The sequence below is a fragment of the Neophocaena asiaeorientalis genome, unplaced genomic scaffold (assembly GCF_003031525.2).
Source record: "Neophocaena asiaeorientalis asiaeorientalis breed wild unplaced genomic scaffold, Neophocaena_asiaeorientalis_V1.1 scaffold604, whole genome shotgun sequence".
NCBI classification, from domain to species: domain Eukaryota; kingdom Metazoa; phylum Chordata; class Mammalia; order Artiodactyla; family Phocoenidae; genus Neophocaena; species Neophocaena asiaeorientalis.
In genome coordinates, this window is record NW_020172000.1 from 1,927,257 (window position 1) to 1,952,438 (window position 25,182).

The 25,182-nt window shown below is 43.8% G+C and overlaps 1 protein-coding gene across 1 annotated transcript in view; it reads left to right on the top strand.

Annotated features, from left to right (window-relative positions):
- TRPC5 (transient receptor potential cation channel subfamily C member 5) overlaps positions 1 to 25,182 on the top strand; it is a 135,731-nt gene that overhangs the window by 72,089 nt on the left and 38,460 nt on the right. Inside the window, exons 3-5 of the mRNA XM_024749174.1 lie at positions 8,655 to 8,991; positions 10,355 to 10,494; positions 14,951 to 15,273. Coding sequence (XP_024604942.1) covers positions 8,655 to 8,991; positions 10,355 to 10,494; positions 14,951 to 15,273 — 800 coding nt within the window. The remainder of the gene's footprint in view (positions 1 to 8,654; positions 8,992 to 10,354; positions 10,495 to 14,950; positions 15,274 to 25,182) is intronic.

Below are 25,182 nucleotides of genomic sequence, written 5' to 3' on the forward strand. Positions count from 1 at the left end.
ATTTTAAATATATTTTTAAATATTTTTTAAAAATATATAAATATATTTTTAAAATATATTTTAAAATATATTTTTAAAATATATTTTAAAATATATTTTTTAAATATATTTTTAAAATGTGTTCTAAAACAGAGTTTTCAGCATCTAGCTCACTTTCCTCCATTTAGTTCAAATTAGTGAAGTTTGAAATTAGAGGTATGACTGCCAGTTGACTTATTTTGTGCGTCTGCACCTGCGTGGCCATTGCTATTGGGAGCCCAGCTCGGGAACCAAGTTGACTAGCTAAGTGCAACGACAGCCAGCTGAGTCCCAAATGTCTCCGTAACCCCTGGGTAAGCACACATCTCCTTTCTTTCAGAAAAAAAAAATATCACCATGGATCAGTGATCTGAACAGATAAATAGCAAATTGTGTTAGACAGAGACTACATGTAAAATGTAGGGGCTACTTCGCATCATAACCTGGAACTAAACTACTTGCCAAAACCTCTTTCTTCGTCTCAAATTTCTGCTGCGGTGGTAAAAAAAAAAAAAAGCAGACCCGCTTAATGAAAGCACAGCTCAACCAGCTCCTGGACTGGTGAGGGAAGGAAGGTGTTTTGAACGTTTCTCCCTCTTTGGGAAATCTTGCATTGCTACCGATTTCCTTTGTGAGCATTTTTTCTCCTCAACGGAGCCCAGCTTGATTGGCAACTACAAAACAAACCAACAAAAGTCGTTCTATCTCGGGTCATTTCTGCTGGCTTTTTAAATACACTTTTATACACAACTAGACTATTTTCTGAAGGACTGACATCTGAGGCAATGAAAGTTGGGCCTATTCCAACGTGCAGCCATTTGCTGAGGGAGCAGAAGAAGATTCTTGAAGATCAGTAGACTTTTTCAAACCACCGAGAAAGGCCCTTTATCTCAGATCCTGCCATAGCCAGGAACTTGATTTTTCTTCCCAAACCTGATCGTCTCCCCTGGGGCGGGGGGAGCCACTCATTCTCACCTTTTAGATTTTCTTTTCCTCCAAATGAACTAAAGGAAGAAGTGTTTGCAGCTGTGGATCCCCCAGCTTGAAGTCAGCTGATCCCTTTTAGGAAACACAAAGATAACTCACTGCCAATTACTTCAGAGAACAACAGGCCCAGACTGCCTTCCAAACCCCTGAATGTGAAACATATGTCAAGGTGACCTTCCTTCCAGCCTCACCTAGTGCACTTTTGTACACACCCAACAATTTAAAATCATCTGACAATAACCAGTTAGGTGACACAAACGTGGGACTGACTTGTTTGATCCTGATCTAATTTTTCTCTTGCTGACAGCCTCCATGGCAGGCGACATGGTAGATGGCGGGAGTTAAGAAAGACTTTTCTCCTCTGACCGCTGCCTGTTCCTAATGGAACCACTAAAGGTTCACTGCTACTGGCTTTTTTTTCTCTGCCTCATAGCCTGGCTTACTTCTCAAGAGCCCACCCCCCACCCCACATCCTCTGCTCCTACCAGGGGACTTTCCCTCATTTTCCATTATCTCCGCAAAGTGGGGACTCAATCAATAACCAGGGAAGTCTGTCCCTAGCTCACTACTCTTAAACGAGCTCTAACTACAGTGCCTGACACATAGTAGGCACTCAGATGTTAATTGTTGTTGTTACTATTTAACCTCTCTGAGCCTCAATTTTCTCATCTGTAAAATGGGTGTAAATATAGTACCAACCTCCTGGGCTTAGTCAATATATAGAAAACGCTTTTAAAAGTATCCAAAACAAAGGAAGTTCTGTATACATCTAATCTGTGACGGTTATGACTACTACTAATGCCTTGAGAGCACACAGAATGTGAGGTGAAAAGAGAAACGTGTGTGTGTGTGTTGGGGGTACTTTGGGGGAAAAGAGTTCTGTTTGGGTTATGCATTTGAAATGCCCACTGCACAGTTGAACATTTAGGTCTGAAGTTTAGCAGGGAGGCAGAGAGGAAATTTTCTCACTTTAACAAATATAGTAAATGCCTGTAAAGCCCCTGGGATGTGAAATGTTACATAACATACACGACTGTTCCTCCCCTTCAGAAGCTTACCGTTGTAAGGAGGCCAAGTCAAGGGTTCTAGGTATAAATGTAACATGAGGTAATCTCTAAGTGATACCACAAGGAAGAAGCAAGGTGGTCTGGGCTCAAGACGGAGGGATTGCCTCTGGCTGGGGCAATCAGGGAAGGCTTCCAAAAGGAAGTGATGTTCTCTGATTTAATAATTCTCTGTAGCCTTTTCTTATGACTCTAAGTGCCTGCTGATCTGTCCTGTCTCTGAATGCCCTGAGTGCCTACAAAGTCATGAGCTTTTCCTAACGCTAAATGGATCTAATTTGAATGACTAGACTTTATTCTGACCTTTCTTTTTATAAAATGGTGGTAACAGAAGATCAAAGGGGCATAGGGTTTTTTCTTTTTTTTTTTTTTATGTCCTTACTTGGCAAAATAATCTCTGGATTTGGAGGGGAGTGACCTTCACTGGTCCGTTGAGAGCCAGCCATCTGGGAACCTGACACCTTTACCATCTGTAGCGCTTGTGCAGGCGTCTGAACACAAACCTTTATCGTCCCGTTACTTCTTTCGCGTGAGTTTGGCTGGCCTCTCAGTGGGATCCTCACTGTCACTCTCTTTTGTTGGGACCCTCTCCCCTTGTGCGCCACACAGAACCGGGCACAGCACGTGTACAGAGCTACTTGTTAAAATGCCTGAACTGAGTCACGTGGACCTTGCATCCCCTTGGCTATGAGCAAATCAGATTCTGTTCTGCCTTGGGTTCAGCATGGGAATCAGGCACTAAAGTCAGGTGATTATTTAGACAGCTGGCAGGTAGGTCCCTTATAGCTAGATAACTGGCTGATATGAGGTACTCACTTTTTATTTTATTTTTGAGGTACTCACTTTAAACTGTTAAGGGTGGTTAGTAGTTTTACATATTACCACTTCCTACAAACATGAATATAACTTCAAGGCCTTAACCCAAAGCAACAAATGATGTGGGCATTTCAGTCACTGTGGCAAGGCCAATGGGGAAGATACTGGAAAATCCAGCTTTCTGCAGGCCTCAGCTCATACCATCCAGAGATTGATAGAGTACAGTGTTTAAGAGCTTAGTCTATGGTCAGCCAGGCGAGGGCTCCCGTCCTGGCTCCACTACTTACCAAGAATGTGAGCTCGGGCTCAGTCTCATCGTCTATAAAATGGGTATGACACTGATATCTGCCTTTAGGGTTGCTGTGAGATGATCTGTGTGAAAATCTGGTACAGTGTCTGGCACACTATAAGAGCTCACTGTATGGTAGTTAATCTATGTTAAGAATAGCTCCCAGTTGCAACTCCTAAGGGACTTGACTTACCTATCAGACTTCACCCCCTACATACACTGAGGGCAAAACTTCCCAAATTGTTCTACAGTTTCAAGGCAATCGCTATTAAAAACCCAGGTTCCTTTTTTGCATAAATTGACAAGAAGATCATAAAATTCACATGAAATGCAATGGAGGCAGAATAGCCAAAACAATTTTGAAAAAGAGCAAAGAATTTAGAAGATTCGTGCTTCTCAATTTCAAAAGTTACTACAGAGCTACTGTAATCAAGACAGTGGGGTACTGGCATAAGGATACACTTACTGATAAATGGAATAGAATTAAGAATCCAAAAATAAACCCTTATATTTATGGTTAGTTGATTTTCAACCAGGGTACCGAAACAATTTAATGGGGAAATAGTAGTCTTTTCAAAAAATGGTGCTGGGACTGATCTTGGGTGGCCTCGGCCCGTACTGGCTTGAAGCAGGATTTCGATTCCCCAGCCAGAGACTGAAGTCAGGCCTCAGCAGTGAGAACACTGAATCCAATCATTAGACCATCAGGGACAGTAGCCAGTGACAAGGCCCTGGCCTGTCGGCTTTGCAGAAATGAATTTCCACAAAGAGACGGAAAGTGGTGAAACAAGTGTTCATTAGGAGGAAAAAGAGTACGTGTGAATAGACACACGGGCAGGCTCAGAGACAGAGTTACACCGCGTGGTAGTTTGAATCACTTAAATGGGGCATTTCTTCCGGGTTTCCTGTGGCCAATCACCTCGCTTTGCCTGGCTCTGAGTCTGTATTTGGTCTATCTCAGGGTTCTCCCCTGTGTGCGAGCACACCTCTTAACCAAGATGGATTCTAGCGAAGAGGTCTATGGGTAGGTTGACATCACTTACTATGGGGTGGCGCCTCCTCCCTTTTTGACCCCCCAAGGAGCCTTTCTGCGCTCGTGTAGTTGGGAAGGTCTCCTTGACCTCGAGAATGAGAAATATGTGATCTCTTTATCTGTTATCTGGGCAGGGCTTAGCTCCTCCTCGCTCCTGCTATTATCTTTGTCTTGGAGTATCTGTCCACAGGGGATCTACTCTAGCTGCTCAGCCTGGGGTCCATCTATCTCCTGCCTCAGGACAAAGTGAATATCCACAGGCAAATAAATGAAGTTGGACCCCTTCCTCATACAATATGCAAAACTTAATTTAAAATGGATCAAAAACCTAAGTATAAGAGGTAAAGCTATCAAACTCAGAGACAAACACATAGGTATAAATCTTTGTGACCTTGGATTGAGTGATGGTTTCTTATATATGGCTGCAACAGCACAAGCAACAAAAGAAAACATAAAATGGACTTCATCAAAACTAAAAACTATTGCTCTAGGCTCTGTACAGTTTGGCCTTTATAGTGCAATCCAGCATACAACACATAGGCACTGCTGTTTTTCCTGCAGTCCCTCTTTGTGGGGCATTCTCGAAATCAACTAGAGATTGATTAGATAAACTCAAATTGGAACTTCAACATGCAAGCAGGAATTAGGATTGTGCTTTCAAAGCTCACAGATGTGTCTGGATTAGATACTACATGGTGGCTTAAGACAAGTTTGTTTTGTAATATTCTAATTGCAGTTTGTTCTGCCAGAGTCCATACCACCCTATACTACTCTTGTCAGATATAAAAATAGAAAACAAAAACCTGTTCAACTTTAAAATTATTATGTTCAGCCAAATCGAAAATTAGAGCAGAGGCATGGAAAATAAAGGTTGGATGGTCATATCCACTATTAAAAGAAGTTTCACATCTGCATTTTTCCTTTAGGGGACAGTGATTTCTTGGGTCAGAGTTATTGGGGATACACGAGGAGAAGAAGTCCTAGGAGACCATAAAGACCATGGCAAAGTGGTCTGAATATCTGGTTCTGGCGGCAGCTGGGGGACAATACTGTAGAACAGCAAACTACAAATTGCTGCCTGTTTTGTTAATAAAGTTTTATTGGCACACAACTACACCCATTCATTTACATATTATGTATCGCTGAGTTTGTGCTGAAACAGCTGAATTGAGTCTTTGCAAAAGGGACGATATGGTCTGCGAAGTCCCAAATATTTACTATCTGGCCCTTTACAGAAAAAGTTTGCTGACCCCTGCTGTGTAACACCAGTACTACAGTCTGGATATCTCCATTTAGATGTCCCACAGACAAATCTAACTCAGCAGGTATAAAAATGCACGCATCTCCATAAACTTGCTCCAGCTTCAGTGTTCCCACTCCCGATTAATGGCACTACTGTCCACCAATTCACCCAAAAGATGAAGCCTCCCTCCCTTTTACCCTCTCACCCTATATATTACTTCACTTCCCACCCATCACCACATCCTGCCAATTCTACCTCCTCACTATATTTTGAATCTGAGCACATCTCTTCATTTCCACTGCCATTACCTTAGTCTGAGTCATGATCATTTTGTACAACATTGACAACAGCTTTCTAACTGGTCTTCCTGCCCCTAGTTTTGCCCACCCTCTGCCCCCAATCCATTTTCTACTCAATACATAGGATCTTTCTAATGTCTAAATCTGATTCTGGCACATGCATAATGATATATGCAGCTAAGATTTAATGATCCCTTACTATTTGCTACACATAGTTCTAAGTGCTTCATGTATAGTAACTGATCTTAATCCTCACATGAATCCTATATGGCAGATGCTGTTATTAACTCCATTCTTTAGATGAAGACTTTGAAGAGCAGAGAGAACCAGTGCGATCTAGCTCAAGTGTCTATAGTCTTAACTACTCTACTACACTGCTCTACACACACACACACACACACACACACACACACACACACGAACCTATCATTTATGGCTTCTCATTGCTCTTAAAATGAGTCATACTATTTATAATGGGCAAAGACTATCATTTTTTTTTGAGTTGTGTAGCCCTTTATTAGCGACTAAAATAGGAGGTATCTGTTGTACAACACGGGTAGTAATTGACTATAACTGGAGATTTTTATATTCTAATACAGATCATTTATAAATGCAATTTCTTTATTAAAAAGCTTCCACCCTTTTTGTTTGTTTGTGTACAATTTGCAAAACTATTCTGAAAGCGGAGTATATGTGCACACGCCTGCAAGGAGTGCAAATTCAGGATACGGTAAATGCTTCGCAAGTTACTTTCCAAAAACTGACTGCCACGACTGTGCCAAAGACTATCATTTTGATCTTCTGTAACCCCTGCCTACCTCTCCAGCCTCATCTCTTGCCATCCACAGCCTTGCAGTTCAAGCAGCAGTCTCCCCAGACGGCTCTACCTCCCCACACCAGTCACGCTCTTTTTCACCTCCATGCCTTTAGTCATGTTATCCCCGCTACTCTGTTTACTCTCTTCCCATCTCCTTCACTACACCTAGCCAGCTTCTACACATCCTTCAATGCTCCACTCAGGTCTTACCTGCTCCAGGAAGCCTTTGCAGAGCAGTCCGAATTTGCCTTTCCTTTGTGCTCCCATTACGCCTTGTTTTCCTATGCATTTCCATGCCCTCACTAGACTGTTTCATAACTGTCTTTTTATATATGTGTCTCCCTCACTAGACTGGGTGCTTCCAGTGCTTCTCCCATTGCATCCAAATATTTTGCTTTACCCTTCTACTTTTCTATACTTTTTTTTCTAGGACCTTTTCGTCCTAGCCTTTGGCATAAGCTATAATGCCAAGAAGAGTAGAAAGGGACTGTATGGGAGTTTGTCTTTTTGTGTGTAAGTGTGTGAAAAGGAGATGTGAGGACATAAGGGGGATGGTGAACATCTTTGGAGAAAATGAGATCACATGATAAAAAGACTTTAGAGCTTTTTTTTTTTTTTTGTCACCTAGTAATAGTAAGCTGCTTTAGGGTAGGCTAGTCCCTAAAATGGATAATGGCTCAAACACAATAGAATTATCTCAGTCATGTAACTGTCCAAGACAGATATCCTTGGTCAACAAGATAGTTCTCCTCCACAGTCACTGAAGGACACAGGCTGACAGAAGCCCCTAGGCCACCCTGAGCTACCACACCCCACTCAGCAAGAAGCGGGAGAGAACATGGAGGAGCACACATGGGGGACATATATAGTCCAGGCCTAGGGGTGCCATTCATCATTTCTCCTCACATTCCATTATTGAGAACTTGGTCACGTGGCCACGCCTCACTGCAAGGGAGCCTGGGAGATGTAGTCCAGCCTGTGCTCAAGGAAGAAAGAATGGTTTTGGTGGGAAGTTAGTGACCTTCACAGATATACTGACAGTAAAATTGGGCTAGTTTACCTTGGGTGTTAGGTAAATGATGGAAGAATTTTATTTCCTTTGTACTAGTAAGCTGTATGGTGCAGTGCTGTTTAACCTTTCCCATGGGAAGCTGGAGTAATCAGATAGAGGCAATCTTTAAAATCATTGCTGACAGTTGAGCTCCCTATCGAGTTGCTTACCAGGAAGTAACAGCCGGAGGGTGACTTGCAATGCTGATGATCTCTTAACTATTAATCACTGACACTCTGTAGATTGCCTTTAAGTAAAATCCCAGCTGAGTTAGACACTGTCGTGTAATATTGGCCCCCAAATAGCTTTGCCTCCTTTGCATGTCTAGACTAGAGAGCGTGTTAAATAAATGGCAAAGTAGCAACCTGATTCTTTGCTAGCCAACCAAGAGGTGCTCAGAACCAAAAGGGAAAAAAAGAAAACATCAAAAAGGGAACTCATTTCCATTCCAAACCACAGCCACAGGCATGAGCTTATTTGCTGCCAGTTCGTGTTTGCCCAGAGTACACATTTGTTGATGACCTTATGTAAGCTGGGGGAATGAGTAAAAGTGAATCCATTTGAAATGAAACATCCCCATGATTCTCTGCTAAGAGGCATGTACATTCCCAGGAGAACTTTGTAAAACAGCTGCCCAGGCTCTACTCCCCAGGGAGGCTCATTCAGTCAGCCTGTGGTGTGACTTGGGAATTGGGATTTTTTTTTCATGTTCCCTGGATGATTCTGATGCAGAGCCAGGTTTGGGGAAGCATCTCTCTAACACAATGGGAGGGGGAATAGGGGGCCATGCCGAAGCACAAACCAGAGTGATTGATTCTGTTTAATGGATGAAACAAATAATCAACCCTAAGGAAGATCCAGTCTCCTAGCTTGACATGTAGAGCTGTCTCTGAGGTTAGACCCACGCATGGGAGCCTGGAGATCAGGCCTCCTCTGGGGATTGGCCGTGCAGCTGGCTGTAAACTAGGAGAGCCATTATGAATGTAGACTTCCACCTGGACATCCCAGATGCCTGACTCGTTCTCTTCTTTTCCCAGTTTGTGGCCCAGCCCAACTGCCAACAGTTGCTTGCCACTCTGTGGTACGATGGCTTCCCTGGATGGCGGCGGAAACACTGGGTAGTCAAGCTTCTGACGTGCATGACCATTGGGTTCCTGTTTCCCATGCTGTCTATTGCTTATCTGATCTCACCCAGGAGTAACCTTGGGCTGTTCATCAAGAAACCCTTTATCAAGTTTATCTGCCACACGGCCTCATATCTGACCTTCCTCTTCATGCTTCTCCTGGCTTCTCAGCACATCATCAGGACGGACCTCCATGTGCAGGGGCCTCCCCCGACTGTAGTGGAATGGATGATATTGCCTTGGGTTCTCGGTGAGTCAAAGAGACCAGGAGCTATGGCCAGACTGCCTGCTGGTCCTGTCTAAAGAGACTACTGGAATAGGCAGTTGGACTGGCCCTGAATTCGGGCACCTTCCCTCTGTGCAGTGGGGTTGTCCTTTGTTGGGAGTGTCAGAAATGTGGTTCCTTCTTCCCCAGGCCCTGGCCGCTCAGCACAGGGTTCACCGTGAGATTGACAGTGTACCCAAGGCTTGTTTCAGCTAACCTAACATCATCAAGGACAAGGAAGTTGTCTGTCAGTTGATTTAGAGGGAAAGCCAAGTGTTAAGTCAGGACAGGCTCAGGTAAGCTAGGCAGGGCAAGTGCTGGTCAGTCTATTCAATGCCTTCTTTCCCGTAACTGGGGTTGGGGGGGGAGGGGTGGCACTTGGATCTGCTGCTTCCTTGTGACTACTCCACACAATCCCACTACTTATTCAGGGTCCACATCCTATTTGGATACTGATTTCACAACCAGAGGGAAACCTTGGGAAATTCACACAAGTCATGGTTAAAGCAGCCTTACCAGAAGCCTCCAGGCATAATTCCATTGCATTGGACCCTCCGATGCATTTCCGTCCTCCAAGTCCTTGCTGCTCGAACTGTGGTCCCCAAACCAGCAACGTCAGCATCATCTGGGAACCTGTGAGACATGCAGGATCTCAAGTCTCACCCTGGGTCTGTGGAATCAGAATCTGCATGATCCCCGGTAGATTCACGCGTATTTTAAAGTCTGAGACTCACCGCTTTAGACCACAGCCACACCTTTTACTGCTTTCCACATTCCAAGGCTAAAGAAACATCTATGCCATCAGGCAGAATTCCATGAAGCCCACACGCGATGAGAGGAGAGAGGAGAAAAGAGGATTCTAAATTATTCTGGGCCCCATAGCCTAGCTTCAGTCCCAACATCCAGTACTTTGGACCATGGCCAGCTTTTGCTCACCTCAAAGCTCATTGAGAAGTTTTCCCTCTAGCACATAGTGGAAACTAAGGACTATGGGATAATATTGACCTAATTAATTCATTGATGAAATTACCCCTACTCTAAAATGGGAAGAGGGTAGAATCAGACGCCCTGAATTGCAACAACATGCCAGTAACTGTGGTAACAATGTAAAAGTGAGTAGTATCCAGAAAATTATAACATATAGGCATCTTTAGGTAAAGCCTATCCTTGGCAAGTTCAAGACAGGGAGGTGAGGTAGTAAAGAAAGAAGAAAGTTATTACTATCTCTAGGGGCTCCACTGACCCCCCAATTCATTCATTGATTCCCTCTTTCTTCATTTGGGAGAATCCTGCTATGATGTCTAGTCTGACGCTGTGAAGAAATAAACCTTTTGCCTCCATTCTTCAGGTTTCATTTGGGGGGAGATTAAGGAAATGTGGGATGGTGGATTTACTGAATACATCCATGATTGGTGGAACCTGATGGATTTTGCAATGAACTCACTCTACCTGGCAACTATTTCCTTGAAGATCGTGGCCTATGTCAAGGTAACTTGGAATGTTCACCATTTTTCTTAAACAATGATTTTGGTTACATTAAGCTTTAGCTGTGGGAGCATAAAAAGGTTAGGAAGAAAGTGCTGATGGCAGTCCAGTCCACGTGGAAAAGTGCCATAAAACAGACATTCTTTCAGTGGTTTGTAAGCAGTGTCCGCCTAACCAAAGAAAGTGGAGAATGGAGCAATTTGCAAATAAATTCTTAGCTTCTTCAACTCTGACAGTCATCCATCTCAATTAGCGTTTACGTCCTTTCTACAATGTCCTCGCCAAGAAGATGGCCCACTGATGCTTGCACAGGGCAGAGACTAAGAAATTCACTGAATTTCCAGAAGCCTCTCTCAATACTTGTCAGTTCATTAAAAAGTGCTACTTTGTATTTTTCTAATACTATTCTCCCTGTGACACATCCATTAGTAATCCTTCCTCCCTGTAGGGTCAAATGGAACGGGGCTGTTCCTTCTCCATAAAGGGCTTCCAATATGAAGTCATCTCTCCCTAACCCGCTGAGCTGTCTCTTCCCAGAGCTGAATATTCACACTTCCCTCAAGTGTTCTTCATTGGATAGGGAGCAGAACCCTAGAATCACATCACTTCCACCACCAGGATGATCATTCAAGCTGTTATGAATCCCGCCTTTCGTGTATCACCCAATCTATGTCTCTCTACGAATCTAGATCTCACACACACACACACACACACACACACACACCCCACCTTGATGTTGTCCCTACACAATGTACAGCCTGAATTATCCTGAAAAACAGCTTCATGTCCAACACCTCATGCTGGGTAGTCACAGGCTCTGAGTTCAAGTTTAGTGCTCATTAGATAACGGAATGGCTGTGCTCCCTATACCCTGAATTGAACTGCTCCAGCGTGAGAAAGGCTGACAATCCCATCTCCAAGATTGTCTAGTCAGTCATGCTTTTTGGCACTAAATCCCACATGAAGGAGTTTTAGAATGGGAATATGGCTGTCCCCCAAATCGCCAACTTAGTTTATTTTTATATCCCTAATATGCATATTGCATAAATTTTAAGACCTTTGGAGTTAGTTACATGGAGCGTGAATATTGAATGCAGTCCTGAAACATTTTTGAAAGCCTAAGAGTATGCTTTCACTGGTGGTGATCGTTTAACACGTACTTACAACTTCGTTACAAGAAAAAGCTGGTAAGGAAAATGTTTGAATCTCTGGTTAATGTGCCTGGATGAAATCCATGTCATTCTGGCACTCTGCTGACTAAGTAACACTGTTTGCCTAAAAAAAAAAAATTCTTCGTTTGGCAGCGGTATTTATATCCTGAAGGGACAATAAATTATCGATCTAGAAATTGGTGGGTTCTGCTTAAACAGGAAAGTTTAGAATAAATGATCAAAAGGATTAACCCTTGGGGATGTGAAAATGTGTCAACAGATGCCCAACGTTAGTTAATCACATAACCTGTCCAATTTCACTGGCAAGCCTTCCAAGGATCGGATACTTCCCCACCATAGACTGTAAGGATAAATCAGCTCCACTAAGCTGAGTAAATGCCCCTCAGCTGACATTTAGCCCAAAAAACGACATTTACCAAGAAGTTAGAGTCCTTCTCGGGAAAGGAGAATTTACCAAGCAAGACATTCCACATGCAGACTGGATTTGCATTGAGAAATTATCAATGGGCAGTCTGGTCCACGCTTGCACAGAGCACACCAGTCTGAAATGAACTTCTCCAAGTAGGCTGAGCCAACCTCTACGAGGTAAAGACACAGGGCTGGTCCCCAGGCCCTTTGAAAAATTTCAGATCACTGTTGTACTGAGGCAGTACAGAAGCACCGTGGCATAAACTGGCCTTAAGAAAATCCTTCATTAGAGTGAAAAACTAGTCAACAGTATATATACTCCACCTCACATTATTTTGCTTTTGAGTTCACCCCCCTTTGAAAAGCGTAGAGGCCAATTTTCAAGCTGCATTCCATCCCAAAGACTATAAGAAAAATCACCTGCCTCCCAATATCACTAACTCAAGAGTCAGGAAACGTAAATGTAATCCCTGCTCTGACAGTTATGAGCTAGATTAGCTGGATTACCACAGGCCATCCTTCTACCTCTCTGAGCCTCAGACACTGCCTCTGAAAAATAAAACTGGACTAGATCAATGGATTTCAGGCTTTGAATTGTTTTCCATGGAAACACATCTTGAAATTAAAACTTATGCAGAACTCGAATATATTAAGGAGCTCAAAGGAATGAATTTGAATCAAGGAATGAATCTTCCAGGCCTCCTCTTTGGTTTCCACAGTAGCCAGCCACCAGGTGCTTCCGCTGAACCCTCAGGCTTGAAGGAACGCAATTTGAAAACCATTTGCGTTTGATCAGGGGTCAGCAAACTATGATCTGCAGGCCAAATTGGGGCCACTGCCACATCTGTTTGTTTATGTATTGCCTGTTAGTTCTAGAAGGAAAGAGTTGAGTAGTTGCCACAGGGACCATGTAGTCCACAAAGCCAAAAATATGTACTATCTGGCCCTTGTCAGAAAAAGTCTGCTGACCTCTACATAGGCTAAACGAGCTCCAAGTTTATTCCCTGCTATCATATTCTATAATATCTTTCTCCAAAAATATACATGCAAAGCATAGATTTGCCACGAGAATCACCTTTCACACTTTTGACTGTCCTGCAAATCCAAACTCACCAGCCCATGGGCAGAAGACTTCCCTGTGGTTACAGGTGTGCCTGTGGAGAGAGAAAACCCTAAATTATGAGTTATGCATGTTCCACTTGAGAGTACCTAGTTTTAAAATATAGGTCTGTTTTGTTATCAGCAAAGGATCTGCATCTTTCACATAGACCACCAAACCTGTAAAGGCCTACCTAACATATGTGCTGTGATATCAACTATCATATATGTAACATTTAACGGAAATAGTGCTAGACTGAGTGTGCAGAGACCTGAGTCTTGGTCCTGGCTCTGCCACCAACTTGCTGTGTGACCTTAAGCAACTCACTCTGCCTCTCTGGATTTCAGCTCCTCCACTTGTAAAACAGGCATAACAATGTCCACCCCTCACAACGATGCAGCAAATGTTTTCTTTAGAAAGAAAAACAGAGAGATACAAGATTTGGCCAAGAGTGTGTAAGACCAATTGGCCACCCCGAGTCTATTTGAAACAGAAGCAAGTTTTCGCCAAACTCCTCTGACAGTGAAGAATATTGGATACACACAATGATTTTAACAACACCAGTTTCCTCGGTTGTTGGAAGCGAAGCACATTTTAGAAATGCTAACAATATAATTTGGCCCTCGATGCAACATTTTCTCAGGAAAGTTGTTTACATTTAGTCCTGAGAAATTGTGATATTTAGATGAGTGCTCAAGGCAATATGCTTCAGATTGAATTCCAGGCAAAATCTACTTCTGTCTTGGGGAAGGTAAAAAGCAATTTCTTATATTTCCATAACACCTCCCCTTATGGAGTACACAGACGTTCACATATGGATACATAATCACAGACATGTGCAGTGGGTAGGAGTAGATATTATCCTCATTCTCTGGTGAAATTGAGAGAGAGAGAGGCAGTTTTAAGCGACAAAGCCCAAATTGGAGCTCAGGCCTCACGTCGAAGCCATCTTTCCACGAGGCGACCTCTAATGTTCCAGGAGCTGAAAGCTCAGGCAAGACTGAAAAATGGGCAGCCAACCCCAGAAATCCTGGCTCTTCCCCTTCTTCAACCCCTGGTTCTTCATTTGTGCTAGAGGGACATTGCAATTTGTAAGACTGTCAAAGGAACAGTAAAATACATCCATACACCACTGTGCGGACAGTACTAAATTTACTACCTGGAAGGTTGACGTGCCATTTGTAATAGTATGGGAGAAAAGCGTATTGGCAGAAAACTCTGAGTAATGACCCTCTAAGGATGCTCTATCAGCCCCAAACTGCAGCCAGCAGGGAAGTCAACATGAACACTGCACACTGAGGAGACTGAACCTGTCGCTTGTCCTTCAGTAACTACAAGTCGTCTGCAGTGCTCAGAACAAAATGACGGATTGGGTAGGAAAGTTGATTTGAAATCTCATTAGGAAGCAGAGTGATTTGGGCATACCTGTGGCTCTGTTCCAGTGACACTTCTCAACAATCTGGTCAACTCACACTTCAAAGATGTCTGTTGATAAACTACAGGTGGTTACTCCAGATAATTGCTCTGAAATTCATTTTTCTACATCTATGTGCTGGGTATATATTTCGATGAGAGTGGGAGGACGAGTGTTATTAGCATCGTGTATTGATTGGGTGGGAAAAAAAGACAAATAGTGCCAATCACGGGGGGAGCTGTTGTATAAATGAATGCTTGATGCTTACTTTCGTGGCTTTATTCGGGTACAGAAGGGAGAAAAGAGGGGAAAGTTTTCTAAATGCTCGCTGTACCTCTCATCTTGTGCACTTGTTGTTTCTTCCAGTATAATGGTTCTCGTCCAAGGGAAGAATGGGAAATGTGGCACCCAACTCTGATTGCAGAAGCTCTCTTTGCGATATCCAACATTTTAAGTTCGTTGCGTCTCATATCCCTCTTCACAGCCAACTCCCACTTAGGGCCTCTGCAGATCTCTTTGGGGCGCATGTTGCTTGATATCCTCAAATTCCTCTTTATCTACTGCCTGGTACTGCTGGCTTTTGCCAATGGATTGAACCAGCTTTACTTTTATTATGAGACCAGAGCAATCGATGAGCCCAACAACTGCAAGGGGATCCGATGCGAGAAACAGAACAATGCCTTCTCCACGTAAGACTCCCCGCTTTCCTCTTCTGCCTTTTGTCTGCTTTCTCCTTCTTTGCCCTATTTTCCGTCCACAGCTTCATCACTGCCCCTTGACAGTGCATGCAGAGCTCACTTACGGATCAACCCAAAGGGTCTGAAGTGAAGGAAGGTTCTTCCCTCCCCGCAGGGGACCAGGACAGGAAGTAGAGTTAGGTGAGGGAGGAAAGAGACAAACACACAGGGGCTCCCAGGAACTCATCTAAAGGGTTAGTTCTGAACTATTTTGGTCACATCCCATATTTTTAAAGGAATTCATGGGAAGGGGTAAATAATTCCTCTCTCAAAAAAGCATCACTAACCAAGGAAATGAAGCGGCAAGCCTATACCTCTCGACAAGTGATTGCCAAAGCTAATGTAACTGTTCTGAATCGAGAACAAAGAAAAAGGGAGAGTGCAAAATTATCTGAATGCACCTGTGATATTGTGATTAATAATAAGAAATACGTATTTGCTCTTTGTCTCCATTTCTGGCACAGAGCTCCGAAAAGCCTTGGAATTTCCTGAGTGATGAGAACAACAAAGGTGTCTTTGGCTGTGTTAACAAAGTGACTTTTGGACCTCACCTAAGGATGGGGGCCGGTTACCCCCATGTGATTAGAGGGTTGGAACATTCAGTCTCACCCCTGCACCTTCAAGGGAGGGGAGAGGGACTGGAAATTGAGTTCAAGTACCAATGGCCAATGATTTAATCAACCGTGACTATGTAATGAACCCTCCATAAAAACCCAAAAGGACAGGGTTCAGAGAGCTTCCAAGTTGGTGAGCACGTGGAGATTTGGGGAGAGTGGGTGATCAGAGAGGTCAGGGAAGCTCTGCAACCCCGCACATACCTTGCGGTATGCATGTTCTATCTGGCTGTTTCTGAGTTGTATCCTTTTATAATAAACCAGTAATCTAGTCATTTCAATGTTTCTCTGAGTTTTGTTAGGTACTCAAAGCCAAGGAGAGGGCTGTGGGAAGCTCTGATCTATAGCCAGCTGGTCAGAAGCACAGGGGACAACCTGGACTTGTAATTAGCATCTGGGAATGGGGGAAAGGGGAGCTAGTCTTGTGGGACCGAGCTCTGAATCCATGGAATCTGACGTTATCTCCCAGGAGTGTCAGAATTGAGTTGACTTGTAGGACACCCAACTGGTGTCAGAGAATTGGTGACATGGGGGAAAATTTCTCCCCATACCCACAGGTTGGAATTGAGTTAAGATCGCTTAGGTGGTGTCAGAGCAATGGGATTTGCTAGAACAGCCCTGGCTCACGGAAACATGTGGTTTGGGAAGAGAAAAATAAATAAGAGGGCAGGGGGATGACGAATCTTTGATTCCTAGATGCAGAAGAGACAGGCTAAAAGATGAGAGTCAGCTCAACTTCTGGGGTTAAATTAAGGTTTCAGGTGGGCCAAAAGGCACCAAGCAGTGACTGGAAATGTCTCCTTTTCCCACTTGGGACACAGGAGACAGCTCATGACTCTCTGTCCATGAGTCCACTACCTCTGGACCTATGGAACCCCTGTGCCTTTTCTTTGTAAACCCAACACCTACTTCTCTAGGACCTTTAAGCTTCCAGAATGGCTTTTATTTTCTCACAAATCACTGTTAGGGGAAGCAGACAAGAGAAAGAAAATAAGCACATGTCAGGAAAAGTGTTGGGTTCCAGGAGCAGTCCTGAGCTTACCCCGGACTCAGTGTCCTACACCTTGTCCATCTCTAGCCCCTGTTCTGGAGAAAGCCAGTCATCTGGTAATCACAGCAATTACCCCCAAGGTCGTGAGAGATTCTTAGTCATTAAATTGAGATACAATTTTCCCCCTTAACTCTATAAACTAGGGCAGATCAATGGACTCAGACATTCTCGAAATGTGTTAAATAACAAAGGCCAGGGGGAAAAAAAAAGGGTTTCTGCCTGACCCCAAGTTGCACCAATAGAGAGGGGAAAAAGCAATGCAATGTAGCCTACCCTTATTATTTGCCTCTAGCAGCATTTCCTAAAATGGATGACAGATAACCACAGTTCACAGGGATATGAATAGACATGAAAACAAGATCTCTGATCAAGTGAGTTTTGGAAATGCTGGGACAAATTTAAGAAGGTTTCTCCACTGCAGGGCTTCTCAGAGATTTTCCATTGTGAATCTACAGTAAAGGGAAAGGTTTTCCCAAATGTATTGACCAAGATGCTATTCCCGTGAATAAAGTTTGGAAAATGTTGACTCGCCGCGTTGCCCATTTTATAGCACCCACCCCGTCCACTAGGCCACACTCCCTCCCTCTCCTCCCAGAACTCAGGGCAAAATCTTGGATGGGGAAACCAGACTTATGTGAAAGGGGAAAAGAGGCCAAAATGGGGTGACAAAGAGATAGTGCCATTTTGGTGAAGCCAACCAGAGTGGACAAAGGCAACTGGTCACCTCGCTAGTGCCTCTTGACTAGGAACTGCTTCCTCTCCTGCATTAGTCTAGAGACAGAACTCACATCAACCTGTTTTCAACACAAAGAGCAATTCTGTAGTGGCTTGAGCACCAGGAGACCGTATCTGTTCCCATCAAAGCATTCGACAGAATTGCACACCTGAATGCAAGGCGCCTTCCGGGAGGCCAGGTCCCTGCCAATTACCCTCTCACGTGAACTCTGCTGAGGAAGTTTATGAAATGCCTCCTTGTAAGTCTGTAGTGATTATTAACACCCCTGTTGCCAACTGACATTTGCTCTCATCACTTGCCCAGCAGGGACAATTGACAAGAATGGGCACCTGTAGTACATGAAGTTATCTCTTGGGGTGTCAGGTATAAAGAAGCATTGTCATGCTGGGGGCAAATCAGCAGTAATGTTACCTTAACTTCCCTTCTAGGTGTTGATTTCTTTTTTCCTCCACAGAAGTCTGACTCAGATTTATGTTTTCCTTTAAATGCCTCAACTCAGGCATTTATAATACCTGCTAAAATACATGCTACTTAGAGCGTCAGAAAGACTCTGTTTTTAGAGAAGGGGAAAAGGGAGCTTGTTAACAGATCTGACGTAAACTATGGCATCTGCTTGCTGTCACACTTTTCCTTCTGATTCTCCAGAGATGTCATTGCTATTCTTCTGCTTAAAAAAGAAACATTTTTCTGGGCACACAATTCAGGGGGACCTTGTTATCCTTGCTGACAACCACGTGACAGTACTGTGGGTGGTTTGAGTTCAGTATTCAATACTGGCCTTCATCCACTGTTTGAGAGCAATTGGGAAGGCATCCTTCGGCGGGCACGGGGCTTGGGAAGAAACAGGGCGGAAGTGGCAAAAAGCTAACTTGGTGGTGCTGTTTCTCCTTCTGAGGTCCTGACCCTCAACTCCAGATGCCTCCTGAACACATCTGGCTGTGCCGCAGGCCTCTCAAACACAACATCCACAACTAAATTCCTTATATCTCTATAGCCCCACCCCAAACCCACTTCCCTCTTAATTCCTCATCTCATTCAATGACACCAGGCAGACTCCTAGGAGTCATCTGGGACTCTCCCCCTCTCCCCCAAGCAACACATCCTGTCTCACACTCACTTCCTAAATATCTCTTAAACCCATCCTCTGTACACACACACACACACACACACACACAACCCACTGTCTTGGTTCAGGCCTAAACCATCTCCCCCCAAAACTGCTGGGTCTTAAGTGGTCTCCCTGCCTCCAGTCTTGTTTCCCCCGCAAACGATTTCCCACCCACCACACAGAAGTTTCTAAATACTAGTCTTATCTTGTTGCCCCCTGGTCTCATGCCTGCCTGGTATCTGTATATCCTCCAGCAGAAAATTCTCCTCTTTCCTATAGCTCACAGGGCCTGGGAATCTGGACCCCGCCTCTCACACCTCTCACTCCTCTCCTCCATAGTCAACGTCTTGCTCTTCCCAACTTCAGGAGAGCATCTCGGCCCTACAGGCCTTTGTATGTGACATGCCACTCCCTCTGCCTGGAATGCCCAACCCCACCTGGCCAGCCTCGACAACTCTCATGCATCCTTCAAGCATCTGCCAAAGCCTCACCTGCTGTTTTAAGGCTTTTCTTACCCACTCCGACCCCACTCTCAGATACAGTCTCCTTCTGTGTCTCCCATGGCATTCTAAGTCCATCTCCATTATAATAGATAACCTATAATAATAAAGATACTAGTAATAATAATAATGTAATAGATAACATATTTTAGTCATTTGTTGTCTCTTACCCACCAGACTGAGACCCCCATTTTAGAGGCCTTGCTCCTACCATAGACATAAAGGGGTTCAACATGCCCATTGGACAACTGAATGAAAGGATGAATTCTAGTAGCAATCCTATCTTTAGTTCTAGAAGAATCACTTCTGCTTCTGCCCCCCTCACGTGGCTAAAGTATCTAGCCAGCTCTGTCACTCTACTGATCCACTTGCTGTCAGAGAAAACCCTTGGCCTTTCTCCTACCTCCCTCATCCTGTACGTGGGCACTTGGCCAGAGAACAAAGTTCTACATTGATCCCTACTAAACTTCATCTTGTTAGTTCCAGCCCCTTGCTCCAAGCTGTTGAGATCTTGCTGAATCTTGATTCTGTCGTCCACTCTATTAGCTGTCTCTCCCAGTCTTGTATCGTCTGAAGATCTAAAAAGCTTGCCACCTATTCTCATCCAAAGCATTGATAAAACTGTCATTCAGGCTTGGTATTCGCTGGGTGGAATATTGGGTGGCTATTAAAATTACATTTATGAAATGTGTGATTTTTAACACATTTTTGACCGGAGATGTATTACGGCCCCCGGTGTTAGTTTCTGCAAAAATGCCCCGGTCAATAATGTGTTAAAAACACAAAAATTGTACACACTATGATTGCAACTAACATAACTGCAACTAGATACGCAAATGAGTGACCATCTACAAAGGCAATAAAGAAACGTGAAACGACAAGGTTGGATTTAGGTGGGAGGTTAATAAAAGTCATAAAAATAGCATATTTGCTGAGTGCTAGGTCCAGGCACTATTAAAAAAAATGAGCCTGACATGAATTAACTCATTTAATCTTCACAATCATGCTCTGAGGTAGGCACTATTATTATTGCCCATTTTACAGATTGAGAAACTAGGGTACAAAGCAGTTAAGCAGACTGCTCCCAGTCACAAAGGTGATAGTGACAGAGTCAGGATTTCAATCCAGGCATACAAGTTCCAGTCTGTGCTTGTATCCAGGGGTGCAAGTGTGAGACTGATTTTGTAAAGGTATGCAAAATTAGTTGTGTGAAGTTGCAATAATCACGAATGTACGTAAAGCTGAAGAGGACAGAGCCATGACCTAGCAGATCACTTGGGACCTCCTTGTAAACCATCATCATTCATTTGTGGCTATTCCTACTTAACCAATGGTGATTTCTCTACCCAACATTCAGCCCATATTTTCCCATCTTATTTATATGGATACAAACTCAGTCCCCATCAAAGGCTCTTCTTTTTGTTCTGACCAGGTTTTAAAGGTCCTTATTGAGTATCTCAGCTTCTTCTCCTAATTTCAGTTCATAGCCTTCCTGCTGTTGTTATCACGGGAAGGGTGCCACTCATTCATACGTTCCTTACTTACGTGCTTCTGTAATCTTTTATAGGTTTATTCAACATTTACTCAGCAACTCCTATGTGCCAGGCAATGAGGATGGTGAGTAAATGGCATCCTCATCCTCAAGAAGTTCATAGTCTAATGGAGAACACAAGTGAACAATTAGAATAGCCACATTTTTAATGCTTACTATATGCCGAGCACTGTGCCGAGTGTGTTACATGCAGTACTTTATGTGATTAAAAAAAAAAAAGGTGGTTAAGTGTTTGGACTCCAGAGTCAGAAGAGCTGGGTATAAATCCTACCTCTGCCATTTTCTGCCTGTGTGACCACTCTGTGCCTCAGTTTCTCATCTGAAAAAAAAAAAAAAGAATAGTAGCTACTTCATAGGGTTATTTTGAGAATCAAATATTACAATGTGTGCCCGGCACATAGTAAGAGCACAATAAATGATAACAGTTAGTATTTATCCTACAAATGACCATTTTAGAGATGAGGAAACTTGAAGTTTAAAGAGGCTGTGCCACTTTCCCAGAGTCATATGGTTAATAAGTAAAGGTGTCTCAAGTTTGCTCTTAGCCACTCGCCTCTCTTGCCTCTACAGCATGACATGTGCCTTTATGGACTAAGGCTGGGCTGCTATGGGAGAATAAAAGAGGATCATCTAACCCCTCCTTGTAGGAAAGGAGTCAGGGGAAACTTCTAAAGGAGGTGGGGCTTCAGCTGAGCCTGGAAGGTCAAACAAGAGTTGGGCAGAGAAGGAGACAGGACAGAATTAGAGACTAGAGGTTGGGAGTAGGGTGGGAGCACTCCAACCAGAGTTAGAAGCTTGCCAAAGGCAGGATGAAATGAGAAATTGCAGGTCTGGGGAACTGCAAAACGGGTAGGGATAACCAAAGACATGACCATGCCTTTGCTCCATGTGTGTTACCAGCACAACTTGTGAAAGGATGATGGCACTGCTTTCTCCCAAGGAGCCTTTCTCTTCTGGTACATCCTCCAGTTCTTCACTGGTCAGAATGAAGTCCAGAGGGGTAAATCTTCTCCATACTCCTGCTACCTTCTTTTCTTTTTTTTAAAAATATTTATTTATTTTAGTTTTGGCTGCATTGGGTCTTCGTTGCCGTGTGCTGGCTTTCTGTAGTTGCGGTGAGCGGGGGCTACTCTTCGTTGTGGTGCGCAGGCTTCTCATTGCAGTGGCTTCTCTTGTTGCAGAGCACGGGCTCTAGGCGCGCGGGCTTCAGTAGTTGTGGCTCGCGGGCTCTAGAGTGCAGGCTCAGTAGTTGTGGCGCACGGGCTTAGTTGCTTTGTGGCTTGTGGGATCTTCCCAGACCAGGGCTCGAACCCATGTCCCCTGCATTGGCAGGCGGATTCTTAACCACTGCACCACCAGGGAAGTCCCTCCTGCTACCTTTTGAAAGATTAAATCCTCATCTCAAAGACAAGACTTTCAGCAAGGGACATGAGAACTACAGTTCCCATCTCTATTCTACTGAGCAGCTCTTAGCTTTGTGATCTATTTATGGATGGCTCCCAACATGCACAAATCTCCCTTAACCAGATGGTATGGATTTGTCTTCCCAACAGTTAATATCAAGTCTTCTTGAATCTTTGTATCTTCACTTTGTGCCCCTTGTTGAGCTAGCAAGTTCCATATGTTTGCTGATTCTCTGCTAAATAAAAATGGACTGATTGTTTTCTCTCAGGTCATCTCCTTTAAAATCAGAATAATATTCCTTTGGCATTAGGGTCTGCATTCAGGTCAACAAGTCTTTCTATCCCTGTGATAATTGTATTATGGACCTGACCACCAAGTACCCCTAGGTAATGGCCCTTTCCCTGTGAATTCAACTGAGTCTAGAAGCCTAGAAGACAGAGCTTCCTACAGATGTTTCATCAGATGTGCTTATCTACCCCAAATGTCAGTCACTCATTTTATCCGGGCATGCCTTTCAATAAACCAGATTCTCCTAATGGCCAGACTATGTTGTGACATTTTGTGCCTCATGTCAAGGGCATTCTCACTATCAACCGCCAAAACTGAGGAACAATCTTTACCCCTTTTCTTATCTCTTGTACAGTTATACCTATAGGGTCTCCCTAACTAGAATATCACCACAGTTTAGGGCAGATTTTAAACGCCCGGACTTTCACTTTTAGGAATCTTTGTATCAGTCATTGGGATGGCTAGTATTAAACTCTACACTCAAGCGTTAACCACTGCAATTTTCATTGTTACGGGGCTGAGGGGGGAAGGAGTGTAACATCATCCATTCTGGAGAAGCAACTGATGAAGTAAGACCCTGCCAACATATTGATGACATACTTGCCCTGGCTTGTGGCCTTGTTGTCTGTCACGCAATCAAGAAACACATACGGAATGCTTTCTATATTCAGGGATACTCAACTTCCAGCGACTCTGGTTCTTCAGTGTCATTCCTACTTGCTGCAGCTGCTTTCTGTTTTTCTGAACGATATATTCCCTGGCTTTTGTTTATCCAGCTGCTGGGCTAGCTTCTTGTGCCGTTGCTGGCCTCCTGCCTGCCCTGACATCAAATGGACACGGCCAGGTCCTAGATGGGCCTTCCTAACAGAACCAGACTCTTGAACCCTATATCTGCCCCATTTTTGAAACTCTGCCTGTATCTGTGATGCATTGTATTGCCTGGCCCTGACTTGTAGAATCTCCTGGAAATTCAGATCCTGTGATAGGTCTGACTTGCCATATTCTGGTTCTTGTTCCCTGGCCCTTGAAGTCCAGACTCTCATCTTACTGTTGATTCTCAAATGTTTCACCATCTGGCACTTACTTTCATCAAACAAAAAACAGATTTCTTCCTTCCTGGCTAGCTCTCAAGTAATGTGATACTGAAAAGACAGTGGAAGCTATCCACAATGATTAGAGAAGAGCCATTTAACAGGTTGAAAAGGGCTATGTGCATGTTGCCCAGGCAGCCCCGAAGGAGGCCCCCCGAGAAATAGGCCACTGCAGAGCACAACCTTCATCAAATGAACTAACACTCATTGTGCAGCCTACTGAACGTGCAATTGTCAATGGATTTGGAATCTTCTAGACCTTAATCCAGTGATAACTGTAATAGTAATATGTCTTCATTCATTTATTCAACGAATATTATTGAGTGCCTATTACGTGCCAGGTACATAGTAGCTGTATGTCTGTCTCTTTCCTCATAGAGCTTACATTCTAGTGGGGATCAACAGAAAATCAACATTTAAACAAAAATTTACTAAATAATATAATTTTAGAGTTTTAAGTGCTACCAAAAAACTGAAACAAGACAACAGGATAGAGAATAACCAGTGAAGCCACTTTAGATAGAGTGACCCTGGGGACCCTGTCTGAGGGAGTGACATTTGAACTGAGACCTTAATGATGCTAAGGAGACAGCCATGCAGAGATCAGGGGTAAGACCACTCCCAGACAGAGGAAATCTTTAAAACACTGTCCATACATACCCCTGAAATGAACCCAAGAACCAATCCCTCAGCCTCTCAAAATATATTGGGCTATAAAAACAACACCTTTTGAGCAATTGATCTCCCGTGGCGGAGCACAGGCTCCAGACGCGCAGGCCCAGCGGCCATGGCTCACGGGCCCAGCCGCTCCGCGGCACGCGGGATCCTCCCGGACCGGGGCACGAACCCGCGTCCCCTGCATCGGCAGGCGGACTCTCAACCACTGCGCCACCAGGGAAGCCCCCTACATCTATTCTTAAAGTAGCATTTCTTAACTTCTATGCCTCTTCTGCGTGCTTGGGAAAAGGTTGGTTTGTGCCACCCAGGAGCTGGCTGCACTGTACTGGACCCCCAAAACATGTCATTGCAAAAGTTACATATTTGGATGTGGAGACTCTGAGAGGAAACCATAATTTGTGAAGCCACCTAATGTAGAATAAGGCAGTGGTTTGGGGAGGTCAGAAGAACCTGGATTTGAATTCTGGCTCAGCACATATAAATCATATAAATGGGTGACCTTGGGCAAGTTATTCAATCTCTGAACCTCTGTTTCCACAGCAGTAACAATAAAGTTTTTACAAGGATCATAACGTTAATGTATGTAAATTGCCTAGTATGCTTATATAGTAAGTCCTCGATAATTGTTAGTTAATATATCATTAAAAATAATTCATATAAATGTTCATTCAAGAATCCTTAAGCTCCTCCACTGAGCTTAGCTCCATTCTGGGCCCTGTGGGAACCACAAAAGAAGTATCAGAAATGGTTTAAGTTGCTCACGTCCACTCAGCTGGCAAGTGTCAGAGCTGAGTTTTTAACCTAGGGCAATCTAATCCAAGCACCATATTCTGAGCCAC